This window comes from Protopterus annectens, chromosome 1.part2, assembly GCF_019279795.1.
Source record: "Protopterus annectens isolate FY-2018-M chromosome 1.part2, PAN1.0, whole genome shotgun sequence".
NCBI lineage: Eukaryota > Metazoa > Chordata > Ceratodontiformes > Protopteridae > Protopterus > Protopterus annectens.
Window position 1 is genome coordinate 975403041 of NC_056727.1, and position 14652 is coordinate 975417692.

At 38.9% G+C, this 14652-nt stretch overlaps 1 protein-coding gene across 3 annotated transcripts in view; it reads right to left on the reverse strand.

The window, feature by feature from the left end:
* The window catches only part of KIAA1522 (KIAA1522 ortholog), a 1150531-nt gene that overhangs the window by 52794 nt on the left and 1083085 nt on the right, over positions 1–14652 (reverse strand). For 2 of the 3 annotated variants that reach the window (XM_044059935.1, XM_044059936.1), the window contains exon 6: positions 9202–12519. In XM_044059935.1, the coding sequence (XP_043915870.1) occupies positions 9202–12519 (3318 nt within the window). Of the gene's footprint in view, positions 1–9201; positions 12520–13278; positions 13335–14652 lie in introns of those variants that run through there. The other variant, XM_044059937.1, reaches the window with a different exon arrangement.

Consider the following 14652-nt stretch of genomic DNA (forward strand, 5'->3'; position numbering starts at 1 on the left):
GACAATTTCACCACAAAGACCCTACACAAATACTAAGAGTAACTGAATGACACAGTAAAGAGGTACAGGCCAGATCCCTGGCTTCATGTTCCAGCACTTAAATAATGTATTTTTATACTGTGGAAGAGGAGGACCCTGACTATAGCTATTCATGTAAGTAATGGCTTATTTTTTAAGAAATTCCTAGGAAACAGTCTGCAACAAAACAGTATTCAACTGTCAGCCCTGACAATGCAAGTGACTGGTGAGCAGAATGTAACACAGTGCTGGCTTCTAGTCGAACAACACCGGATATGGAAGGGGAACAAAATAAGGCAGCATACCTTAACACCGTACACAATGTAAAACACCATCCGGTAAAGTACATACAGATAATTCATATTATATATAGACCAAATTTCAGTACAAATAAATATTTCTCATTTTTGTTTTTTATCTTTTCATGTAGCAAGGCAATCCTACTGTACATAACTTTTAGCATCTTACTTTACAAATTTGCCTACAACAAACAGGGCCACCTTTTAATTACTGGTACTGTCCATTTAGTGACCTGGCAAATAAGGACAGCTATTTCAACTTTCATTTTCTGCAGAAAGATAAAGCTGCTGTATCGACATCAGACACTAAACAGTGACAACTACTACAGTCAAGTAAATGTTTTCTCAGTGCACAAAAACAATGAGACAATGTCACATATGACTCTTAAAACCATGCAAAAGCCAGAAAAAGGTTTAACCATTCAGCCAATTAAATTTTAATATGAAAGCACCTCAGTTTCAGGGATCAGGTGGAAAGCCTTGGACAATAAGGACAAAAACCTTAAATCAGAAATACTGTCAAACACTGAGTTCACTTTGCAATCTGACAATACAGCTATCTCAGATGACTAGACATCTATAAGCACAGCCTCTGCTATTGCTGGGTTCAGATTTTACATTCACTCCATAATGAATTAATACAAGTTATGTCATAGCTTAAATGTATTTTGTTATGTTCAGCACTGGTAACTCATTTCTGTTAGCTGCTGATTTATATTTAACACATGCGCAGCATCAACCCATGCATCTCTGATGTGACATCAGGCTTTTACTCTGGTGCTACAATGGGGCAGTAGTTGTGAATCAAGTAAAGATAGTGGCACAAACATATTCATTTATCGAAGAATATACAAATACTGAAGGTGACATGTAAACACTTTTTATTAAAAACAAGAAATGCTTTATAATGCTATTGACTTACATTTAGCATGCAAGCTACTTGCAATGAGTTAGCAAGTGCTCAATGTAACTAAATTATTTTTTAATTTTAATTAGGAAGGTGAAAACAAGAAGCAAGGAAACATTAAGATAGTGAGGGAAGAGGGACAATTTGCATAGCTTGGAATCAGAGAGAATGTGAGGGGGGCTTCTGATCCTTATTCAACATCAGTCTACAGCTCCATGTTGATATTGTTGCCACCTGTTCCATTGTGAGTGGATCAGTCATGGTTTAATAGCTTGTGTCCTACTGCCTGCATTAACTGTCAGCAGGACAGGAAATGCCCTGATTTGCTGTGTTACTACAAAATAAATGTTTACTTTGGCAAGTCAGGAGTTTTTTTTTGTCACGCACAGGTAATGTGGCCAAAACTTAAGATGCCTATTACGACAGTGCTGCTAGCAATGTTGAAACTGAAACTAGCTTATCAGCTTGCCAGTTACACCGTGAATGGTATTTGCCTGCTTTCCATTAGGTCTAATAGCCAAATTCATGACAGTGGTTGGTTGGACCACAGAGGCATACCTCTCAACCTCTTAGCACAAGAAATCTGGACAAGTGCTAAAATAATGTGTGAAACAAAGGCCCAAAAATAGGGATACATCTTAAACATTGCTCTTACAAACTTAGAAAGTTGCTATTTTCAGAAATATGAAGTTGGAAACTGAAATTTACATCATTCTTTAGCGACTTCAATACTAAAGTGATTTGCCAGAAAACCACAAATTTTATGAGGAATAGACCAAAAACAGGAAGCATAAATCTGGATATTAGGCAAAAATCTACTCAGTTGAGAGGTATTTTCAAGAGGTGGTGGGGCTGTGGGCAGAGCACCATCATTACATTAGCTTCCGATGCTGGGCTAGGGAAAACTGAATGCTCTTTCTGAGGCAAAAAAATAAAGGGGTGCAAATACCCAAAATCAGTGAAAATTAAGTATTACTCTAAATTACATTAGAAGTTAGAGTATCAGATTTTCAATCATTTTCATAATAGTTAGAATGAAACCTCTAAAGCCTGGCATTACTGACTACAATCCTCAGTTTTCAATGACTTACCAAAAAATCACCAATTTTAAAAAGGACACGTCCACACAAAAATAGGCGCTTAAAGGTATAACATCTCTATTAAGGCAGTAAGTGAAGTTGCTTCAGGTTGTGGGTGCATCAAACAGCTCTATATCAAATACTTATTTAGTGAAGCTATTCTGCATCAAACAGCAAATTTTAAGTAGGGCAAACAAGCGGTTGGCCAACCGAGTTACTCCAAAAAAAAATATTAAAACCTGCCCCCCCCCCCCCAACTAAATATACCAACTCTGAGATTGCACTACAGTGGTGAAAAGGACACATTCCAGACGATGGTCAACCACTGGTTTGCCCCCTGTTAAAATTTGTCATTCAATGAAGTGTGGCTTTGCTAAATAGGTGTTTGATGAATGGCTATTCACCAAACAGCTATTTGACAAAATACTACAGACATGCCTCAGACAACCCCTTTCTGGTGTGAGTAGGTCCAGTCTGTGGAGAAACTTGTGGCATCTGCCCTTGGCCATCTCCAAAAGAAGGTAGAACTAATGTTGCTTGGGCCAGAAGCGATTCACCACAATGAACTTTGGAGAGTCTTACTAAATCTTCAGAATGACCACAGAGATCAGTGAAAAGGGTGAAAGCAGACAGGAATATTCCTGTCAAAGGAAATGAAAATGCTTCCATTTTCTAGGCCTGCTTGCAAGGAGTTCTGGAGCAGAATTTTGCCAGTTGCTTGCTGTGCACAGAAGCCAAAGATCTATCCAGAGGTGATCTCCACAGATGGATCAAATCCTGGAAGATCCCCAGTTCAATTTCCATTCATTAGGGTTTCTCCTGTTCTTGCTCAGCTTGTCTGCCACAAAATTTAACAATGACGGGGTGTAAGGTGCCTTGTAGAGTGAAATTGTGCTGAAAAGCTACATCCCAGGATACCATGGTTATGTCCGCACAAAAGGGAAAATCTCTACTGCCTCTGTTTGTTTACATCACTATTGTGCTGTCTGTAATCATGTGTTAGCAGTCTATAGAACCATAGATGACTGAGACAGATGAGAACTCGAATTACTGCCAACATTTACTTTAAATTTGTGTGTTTTTGTCTGTCATTTTTTCCCAAAGACTCTGCACTTTTACTTTCATAAACACTGCTCTCCAAGAGGCGTTTATAGTTAGACTGTGCCGGAGATGGCAACAAAAAGAGACTAGGATTCAGATAAAACTGGTATCTTTACCACTGCAGTTCCCTTTTTATTTTATTTTTTTATAAATCCCAATATAGGGATCTGGAATTTCAGGCAACATTGATATCGGGATCATACAGATTTTATATACCACCAAATCTTTCTCATGTGGAGTGTGGCTAGAGGAATCATGAATGTCATGAATCTTAGTACCCTGAATAATGTACTATCAGAAGAAGCACACTCCACAGAATCAGAATCAACATCCTGAGGATAGAAAGCAGAAGTTGTCCCCTCAAAATCAACTCCATGTTTAATACACTGAATTTCATAACACGAAGAATTATTTTTTTTTCTTTTACCAGAAATACTAGAAATGGAAAAGAGAAGAACATGAACTAAGCCACACGCGAAGCAAATCACTTCAGTCCAAAGTAACAGAGAATGGGGAAGGCAGATGTTTAAATTTTTGCTTCTTTTTGGCAGGAATTCCTTTAAAGATAGACAACATTCTGTCAGGTGAATTATATCCCTAGTGAGAAGCATCTTTGGCTGAGGAGGACAGACATTCCCTTCTCCTTTTCTGAGACTGACTGGTTTCTCCCTCGTCTGCCATGGGTACTCCAACAGCCTCAGAGAATGTGTTTAACTTCTGGTCCACAGTAGACAAAAGGGCTACACCAGAGGGACCCCAAAGAAAAAAAATGAACAGACCAGAAATGAGCCACATCAGAGTCATCCTTCTCTGGCTGGCACACATTTGTAGCCTGCAGAAGGGACAAAGGCTATTAGGAACTGTTCCTTTTGTGGCTGGAAAAAGGAAGAACTAAGGAAATGGTAAGCTGTTCCATGGTAAACCCAGAAATGACAACTGAACCCATACCTGGGATAAGCCTGACAGCAATAGACTGTGAAACAGGGAAATATTAGAAAGTAGATCTTACCATAAAAAAAAAACAGTGAAAAGCAACACTTACCCCAGCCCCGAAAAGTAATTTAACACAACTTTTAGATAGGAAAAACAAGGAAAAACTTAGTTTTAGCTGCTTTTTAACACAAAAGTAAAAAGTTGCACTTCAACTAAAAGTCACTTGATAGTCCATAAAACACTTTCTATTAGCTTTAAATACATTTTTAAGATCATATCATAGGAATTACAAGGCAGAGAAGTTATAAGGTCACTTGTGCCTTGTCAAAACCTACTCATCATGGCGTAGCTCTCACTTCCATAAGGGAAAAGCAGGTCAGTCCAGGGATGAAAATGTGGATGCCCAGAGACTTGCCCTATTTAGTCCTGTAGGATGCAGCGGTGCTCAATGTTTAACATACAAGATAATCTACGCTAGGGATGAGATAAAATGGTGGATAACAAATATGCCCCTCAGGTGCGTTTTATTTATAGATCTGTAGAGGTGTAAATCCTTTGCATACATCTCTGAAAGACAAACCACTCCATTAACACTAAAGCAATCAATGAGGGTTAGGTCCTTAATGGAATGGAAAGCTGGACAGATCCCCATGAAATACTCTGTAAGAGACCAAGTAAAAGGGCAGAGCTTTATGCTGGTCTTGACAGCTAAGCATCCTAGACCAGTGGTCTTGCTCTTTAGAAATTGTTGGGGCATTTCTAGCTGTGATGTGCCTTGACAGGTATATAACAAAATGGGAAACTTATTCTATATACATCTCTCAACCTGGAAACATCAAAAGTCTGGACAAAGGCCCATGAAAAGTAGTTATAACTGGCCAAAAATCGTGACACTGATTAACATAAACTTTGCATACATAATCATGTAACCCCACCCATTCCAATGGAATTGTGAGATACCAACATGAAGATTGAAGTCACTAAATAATAAATAATGGCAGACATTTGAATTTCAGACTTCAGAGACTTTCAGACTTCAGATACCTCAGAAAATACATAATAATGCAAAGCTTGTTATTCTAGCAACTATCTGACTTTATAAGAGCAATAATTAAAATCTATCACTATTTTTGGGCCTTTGTCACATCATTTTTGGCTTTGTCCAGATTTCTTGCTCTGAGAGATTGAGAGGTATGAAAATGTGCCAATGAACAGCAGAAGTGGAAGCTGAGAGCATTGTCTTAAAAATTGCATAACAGTTTGGCAGCAAAGCCTTTCTGGAATGCAGAATTATAGTTTATGATAAAGCCTTTCTGGAATGCAGAATTATAGTTTATGATAAGTTACACGTCATAGCTATGGAAGTTAACTGCATTCTAGGTGCAAATCCTGCTGAAGTAAAATAAGGAGAGAAAACAGTGTCAGACAGTTATTTCTCTTTTTGCATGTACAATTAAAAAATTATTATTAATACTATTATTATTATTATTCAGCTCACCAAATATTCATCAAACACTTAAGTATTTTAATCAATTGAAGTGGTGATCATTTTCGGAAAAAAAATTGATGGTGTAGCTTTTGCTATTAGCGTTAAAACAGTAACCAGCAAAATTAAAAGGTTCTCGTGTTCTTTTCTCTCCGATGGTTTGTATGTGGCTTGCAATATTGTGTCTATTGAACAATTAAACTGCTACACACTTGTAACATTTTCTTTCTCATGAGTTATAGCATTGTGGAGTATGTTTTCACCACTATCTGCGACTGTGAGGTTTGCAAGAAGTGGAAAAAGAAGGTCAGTGTGTCTTTAATGGGTAATAATAATAAAAAGTAATATTTTCTGAAGAATAAGAAGGCTTAAGCTCTAATGTCTGCCATCACTGACTGTAGTCCTCGGTAAACTATCATAAAATGTCAAAATATGAGAGAGAGAGCAAAAACATGAAGTAAAATTATCAGGGACAGCTTAGAGATATTACAAACTAATACGGGAAGTAAAACAACACTAGGATGAGATTGAAATTAAAACAAATTATTTGCATTCTCGTAATGCACTGGATGTATAATGCTAGTTCTAAACCATAAGTGCTTTTGATTATGGTGTAACATGTTTAGAACATTTTGCACCCATTCTATGACTTCAGTAGTAAGTGTTTTAAAGACAATTCCAAACGTGCGATTGTTTTTAACAAGGTAAACTTAGAAAAGAAAACCACATGAACAAGGTAGGTATAAGGACGTGCCTAAGGGGCACCTATTCTATAAATCAAACTGCTGTATTTCAGTAATATAATACACAAGTAAGTTAACGTAATGCACCACATTTCTGTAATATGTTTAAAAAAGTATGCAAACATGTTAATGTGATGCACTGAACTATATGTACTTCACAACCAGGCTATTCAAAAAGACAAGTAGCACAGATAAACAACTAAAAGTGCTACAGAAGCAAAATACTTACTGCTGCATTCCTCGTCAGCACAGTTGCCGCTGTCACCCTGTGGGCCAGGTGAAGCAAATAGGCCTATTGGAAAGTATGCTGTGACTGACTTATCGTAGGCAGTTTTGGACCAATACACAACTACTAGCAATGTCACCTACGGTTTGAAACTCCCACCCCAGTCTCAGAGTCCGACAGGCAGTCATCACTCACACTTCTGCAAGTTGATGACATTGTGGGATACACTGGTGATGCGTGATGATGTCAGCCATAACTAAAATTTGTAAATAAAAAAAAAAAATTGGGAATTGAAGGGGCCACTTGGAAATTCATGGCACCCCATTATTTTACTCTCAAAACCAATAAATACCGAGGAATTCGGTACAATTGAGAGGTTTGATTCTACAGTTGGCCTAATTAGAGTAGACTCCAGTGGAACGACAACTTTTGACCTGAATGACAACTTTAGATTGCAACTGTACTAAACAGAATGACTTCCTGATTACTTACATTTCACATGATGATCAATACAGATGGAAATATCCACCCAAGTACCCACATTCCAGATTATTGTATCCATTTGGACAGTGGTGTTATGTTATTTTTGCCAAATGCAACATTACTTTTTTTATTTAATTTTAGGTTTTGTTTAGTACATCCTTTGTTTATGAGGCAGAGTATTCAGGTGCTAACACCTAACATGCAGTCAGCAGCAAACTTTGTTAGCCACCGGCCTGAATTTGAGGTTTTGAGGTCAGACAAGTAAATGCAAAATAGGAGGTGTCCCAACATTGATCCCTGAGGTACACTACTAATTACTTTCTGAGCTGGTACCTGCTATTTAAATTATACAAGTTTTATCTTTTATCCAGTTTGCTATCCACCTAACTAGATACGAGTCCATGTTTCAGTCTCTCAACTTATTTACAATGCAAAAATGGGGGATGGTGTTGAAGCTCCTGAACAGATAAGCTGTGGGGACAGAGTGAACATTGTCCTCAGCTTCAGTGACCTTGCAAAGTTGTTCAGGCAGTTAAACATGATCACTACTTGACAAAGCCAAACTAAGGGTCCAGCTGTATAACATTTTGATATCACAATTAATGAAGTCCGATAAGATACATTCCATGGCCTTGCAGATTAGACTAGTTACACTGAGATCACATGTAATTTTGTCACCCTTTATGAAGTCCCTAAGATTAGGATAAAAAAAAAAAAAAGTTAAAAAGCAAAGTAATGCCACTTGCACTGTCTGGGTGAACTGGGTGAGTAAATAAACAGGGTTGTGTGAACATCTAGAAGTTTGCCATAAACGCAACAGAATGCATCTATAAAGATTCAGGGGTTTATGAATCTTTTGGTTCCTCATACTGACTTTAATCCTGCTCCTACCCCCAACAAAGACAGACAGACATACACACATGTGTATGCACAAAACTAGTTTCCTCCTTTCATCTTCATTTTTTTTGCCTAGTTTCAAAACTCACAACTGCATGAAATTTTCTAAACATTTTTTATAGCCCACTTACGTGTAACCTGGGCTATTTCCTGGAGGTCAAATGGCTATCTTTCTTTCTGGCGCTTATTACGCCTTTCAAGTAGTCTATTACACCTTTCAAGTGTTACAGAGGATATCATGCAGCAACAGTTACTACAAACATCTTTTTCTACCATTCAGCAGGGCTCCAATTCAAATGGGCATTTTCTACTGCTCTTTATGATATGGATTAATATATATGTGCTGAAAGTCTAGACCTTTTTGAACATGTCAATTCTGACAGTAACTTCAACACTTTTAAACAGGATGCAGATTAAAATAACGCTGCCATTTATTGAAATAAAACAGTTTAAATTTTACATTGCCATAAATCACTACGTGTGTGTGTGGTGTGCATATGTATATGTGTGTGTGTATATATAATCTATATACACACACACATACATATATATATATATATATATATATATATATATATACACACACACACACATATATATATATATCTACATACACATACTATATATACATATATATACACATACACACACACACACACATTTAGAATTTAAACCATAAAAGAAGTAAGATGAGGCACCATTTGCTGTTAACTATGTGACTAATAAAAGAGACTTTTTACTTCCATGTAGGGTAGCCAATGTGTTGAAATACATTACTCTTTGGGCTAGGAAGTTGGTGTTTACCCCTTTGTGGGATTAGGATATCAAACTAGTCAAACCATTTACTGAAGCCCCAGAAACATGTCACTTGGTAATGGAAGATGATCCTCTACAGTGAACCACCCTGGCTTCTAAATAATAGGCATGACTACTGTGGACAGAGAAACAGCAGTGAGTAACAAAGCACAGTTGGCTACATTACAGAATTTAGACGGCTATGAACATGCATCCTAAGTAAATGTTACTTGCCTTTGGTTTGAGAAGTTTGTGTTTCTTGACCCAATGAATGCATGGTCTTAGTATGATCATCTGTTAACCCTGTGTTAGTTCTGTTCTGTTCATTTGTGGAATGTTCAGCTGTGTTATTTGGTGAAAGGGGCTGATTTGGACTGTCTGGATGTGGGCTAACAGGAGATTTTAACTGTGGCTGCAGAGTGCTTGGCAAATGGACAGGCTTTCGAGCCACAGGTGGCGGTGCTTTGGTTGGTTTCTTCTGTATTGGTGGCTTGCTATTGGTCTCAGTGCTCTGTTGGTTAGGAAGAGCTATAGGTCCAGGGGCGGTGTTCCTTTGCCCAGATACAGTCATCAGTTCAGCAACTAGATTCTTCTTCAGTTCAGATTGTGCTTCTGGTGAACTTGGGGTTTCAAATACAACTTTTCTTGGACTCTTGGCAAAAATGAAACTAGCAGTTTGTGCAGATGATTTATACATATTGCCTTCTTCATTCAGCTTTGGAGATGAACTCTCTGTGACTGGAGATGCATTTGTTGGTGACCCTGTACCAGCAGGGATTGAGGACTTGGCAAATTTATCTTTATCAAATGGTTTGGGGGACAATGGCCCAGGAAAGTTTTTATAGGGCAAAGATGAAGTTTTTAAACGAACAGCATTCTGAAGCTGCATCGAGGGCACTGGGTCAGATGAGGTTGAAACTCTAAGAGAAAGTGATTTGCGCAAAGGCTTTTGTGGTACTGCAGAGTTCTGTGAATCATTCTCTTCACCATTTTGTTGGCTTTGGTCATCCAGTTTCTTTCCAGTGTTTTCGGAGCCATGATTATTTACATTCACAGAACGTAGCCTTACCATCTGGAGCAGGGATGGAGTAACAATTGGTAAACTGGCATCCTCTTTTGCCGGCAGCATGCTTTTGCTCCGAGGAACTTGTTCTTTTGTACCAGTATTACTGCTTGTGCTAGCTCGTTTTTGGAAGCTTCTTTGCAGTTGTCCACTAGTTTTAAGGAAAGGGGGAGGTGGTGGAGATGGAGCAGGAGGTGGACCTGGTTCTGGCACTTGCATCTCCAGTTGCTTCTGTTCAGGTATCTTAGTAAAAGGCACTGGCAAATATGTTTTTGGAAGCAAGGATGCAGAAATATTTTTTACATGATTTGAATCAGAGCAAATTGGTTGAAGCATAGAAGGAAGAGGAGGTGGTGGTGGAGGAGTAGGAATAGCAGGCTGTGATGCAACAGAATCTTCTTGAGGGGGAATCTCTAAAGAATTCTTGTCAGTAGTGGGGTGAGTCACATTGTCTACAACTGTTTTTGCCTCAGCATTAACTGATGAAAAGTCCATCTCACCTGATGTAGGAAGCCTTTCTTTGGATGTCACTAGCTCTTCTAAAGCAGGAGGTGGTGGCAATGGCCAACTGGGTTCTACCTTAGGGATTTGAGCAACCTCAGAAGAAACACAGGGTGATGGTAGCAAAGATGAAGGCACGACAGCTGCTTCTGAGACAGAGATTACATTTTTCACAGGTGGTGGTGGAGGCTGATGAGAAGGTGGTGGTGATGGAGGAGGGGAAGCTGACGCAGATACTGCTGCTAGCTTTTCTTTTATTCTTTTAGACATAGAAGGCTTCCGTGACATGGACGCATTGATGACAGTAAGCATAGATGTGGCTTTGTCCCGGACTTCTGGAGGTGGGGGAGACTGAGGTGCAGAAACTTTGGGATGAGGTGGAATTGCATCATTTTCAGTACTGTTTGACATGGCAGTTACTGACACAGTAGTAGTCATTACAGTTGTGACTTCCGAAGTGATGGGTGCATCCATGCTTGTTGTCATCTGCTCTGCAGGAACTGGATCAGAAGCAGCAGATGATAAGGAGGTTAAGGATGATGACACAGACACAGCAGGAGACTGAAGAGAACAAGTCCTCTCTGGCTTTGTAGGTAGGGCCCTTTTTTTCCCAGGAGAAGGAGGATAAGAAATTAACCCTTTAGTTGACAGAGTAGGGGTCCCACTCTGACTTGAGTAACCACTTGATGGTGACATTGTCCTATCAAATTTGTCAGTACCATTTAACTTTTGTGGTGAGAAATCATGAGGAAGTTGTTGCCCTTTAAAATTCAAATCTTTCTTAACCAGCTGATTTCTCACAAGTGGGCTCTCTGAGCATCTTGAAACATCTGAAGAACTGTAATCTGCAGAATATGTGAGACTTTCTGACTGCACACTACTAGTTTCACTGAGAGAGTTGGGTGACAAGGCATCATCGGCTGAAGGACCCAGGCCATCAACAGGGACAATGACATCTTTTTTCAAAGTCTTGTGCTCTTTCACATTAGTTTCTTGCTGATGCAGAGAGTAAGTTCTTTTTGGTGGGGCAGGTACTTTTTTCACCTTTCTGACTGATAGATTTCTGAAAGACCTGCCACTCTTTATGCTAGCCGTATCCGAAGTATCGGCTACACTACTTACACTACATGCTGGGGACAAGTCTGTATTAATGCTATTGCTCCCTGTCTGATTAGCTAAAAAAAATCCATGAGAATTCTGAGCAGTGTTAGTGACTTTCAACTGATCCATAAGAGGCTTTTGAAATTCATTGTATGATTTCTGATTGTTCTCCACAGTGACTCCATTTTTACAGAAAACTCCTCCGTGACTGCCTTTGGATGAGATCGTTGAGGAGTTTGAAACAATTGTTTCTGTGGACTGAGAATGGCTCCAATTTTCACTTGATGAGGAATGGTGTCTGCTGTCATAGTTTTGAATGGAAAACTGAATGCAAGATCGGACAGAAGCTGGGCTTGGTGCTACTAAGCTGGCCCGGCTAAGTGTTCGGACACTGTTCCTGCTTATTGCTACTAAGTCCACTGATGCAGGCAGAACAGCATTGGGAACTATTTTGGACAAGTATGTGGCCTGAGGAGATATCAGCATCACAGGACTCGGGCGATCATTATGAAAATTACCTGTAGTCATTCCTGGAACAGCCAAGGATTTTGGTCTCAGCTGTGGTGACATCTTTGCTGCAGTCCTCCATCCCAAGTGTAAATCATCATAGTATACCTTTTGAATGTGCTTCTGGAGATTAGCCTCTGACTCACTACTTACTAAAGGCTGATGAGCATCAATATTTTGAAGGGAGACCCGTACCCCTGGACCTTGCAGGCTGTTTTCTTGTACTGCACCATTAACTGTTGGTATGTGAACAGTATCCCCAGTATGATTACTCTCAATGTTTTGCTGCGATGGCAATCCCACAAGACTAATGCTGTCACTGTATTCAGGCTTCATTTGCATCTCCTCATGACCCTTTGCATGTTGGACCTTGTTAAACCCTGTGAACATAGAAAATGGGATTTTATTAGTGTTACTTAATGACATCTGAAAGAAATGTAAACACTGTGAAGTTCAGCTTTTCAAAACTGTTAGGTTTCACCCATCTCCTACATATAACATAGGTAATAATCACTTTCCTATCTGAAAGTATTACTGCTGCTTGCTACTCTCTGTGGACATAAGAGTTATTAAGCTACGAGTGGCTTCTTAAAACCACAGTGACCACCAAACCACTAAAGATAAAAAACACTTAACATTTTAGAGACAGAAGGCACATTTTATTCACTATTCAACAATTGACACAGATGTGAAAATTATTTCTCATCAATATTCGTGTTAAATTTAATTCAGCAACTTGGGTAACTCATGTAATTAAGGTACTATTTTATATGCACCTGCTTTACGTTTTCTGAAAGCACAGATGAAACAGCTGCCAGCAAAGTGCTGAAATTCATATTTACTTTTGTTGACCAGGTTAGTCCCACTAACAAAATTGACAGATTTGTTCTACTTGCAGACCTGAAACTCATCAGTACCAGCACCTAGAATGCTTCAACTGGCTGCCTGAATTGAAAGATCAACACTATTGTTTAGTTCACAGATCTGATAAATACTAAAAATGGGGCAATGACAACCCTTAAAAACAAATTTGCAAATTAAACCTCAGAACTATGCACTAAAGACTAATCAAGAAGAAGCCCTAACACTTTATCAGACTCCATTTCAAAACATCTCCAGGAGAAAGTGTATTATCTAACCTGGGTCCAGCCACTTGGAATCATCTTCCAGCTGAGATGAGGATGCATATCTCCCTGGAACTGTTCAAAGATAAAAAACGGGGACATTTATTGAAGGAATCTGAACGTCTGTGTTACACAGAAAAGGGTTTGTCTTTACATCCCCTGCTCTAGTGACATATTTTGCCTGGAATGCAAACTATTAGCTTAACTGAACTGCATTAGAACTGTGTGTCAAGTATAAGTACTGTATATATGCATAAACAAATTGCACTGAGACGTACTTAAACTGCTTTATTCTTAATGTTAAGTATGTTTTCTAGTGCCCTTTGGGCCTGGATCATGGCTGAAAACAGTATAGTGACCATTCCACATACCCAGAAATCAAAATGAAATAAAGAAATAGCCTGTTTTTGCAACAAACTCAAAGTGGTACTTTTACTGATGAAAGGAAATTAGGCCAGCTCACTGGGAAAGTGCCAGCTCACTGGGAAAGTTCCACTACTATTTCTGATGAGGGCACTTGAGCAGTGATTTTCTTTGACAGGAAGGACAAATAGAGGAAAGTGATTATGGAGAAGAGATGAGAGCACTGGAGTTTACTGGACAAGAAGTGATTATCAGGAGGATGAAATATTTTATGTATAACAAATGTACTGATGAAGAAGAGTGTGACATTAGTATTAAATTGTTGCTGGGGGACTTAGATGATGAGAAAATACAGAGACTAGCTGAGGAATAAGATGTCAATACCTCTTTGGGATTAAGTGGGGAGAAAACTGGAGGAAAAACAAAGGCCAGAAGATATTTTTCTGTAGTCAGCCTTGCCACTGTGTACATTGGGTCAAGCTGGGAGGTGATGTAAATATGCCAGAATGTCAGGACGATATTTATGTTAGTAGTTAGTGACTAGAAAAACCTTTTTATATGGAGGCAGTAGCTGTTAGAACAGACTTGAAAAGTAAGTAGATGTCTGTGCCAAGAAGGAATATATTGGGCTTCAGTTTTGTCACAGAAGCAATACCAGTTCATCACTCATTTTGGGTTAATTAGTTGAAGTTAGTGGGAGTTCCATCCTTACAAAGGCCATCAAAAGATTAAAGAGAAATTTTATGATCTAACTTATACACAATGAAGCTGCTTTATTTATAAGACATAAACAATTTCATGAATTGCCAGATAAAGCACCATGGCTAGATCGTAGACCACAAATTTTGGGCTTGTATAATTTACTTTTTTTTTCAAGGCAATTTTTGCCTTATAGCCTGCTGACCAATGAGCACCCCCCACCCCCACTGGACATGGCCTACTCATTCCCCTACATGGGAACTTAATCCAAAATTAAGGAGACAGCTGTTTGGAGGGGTCATTATTTAGGCAGGCATGAGGGTATTT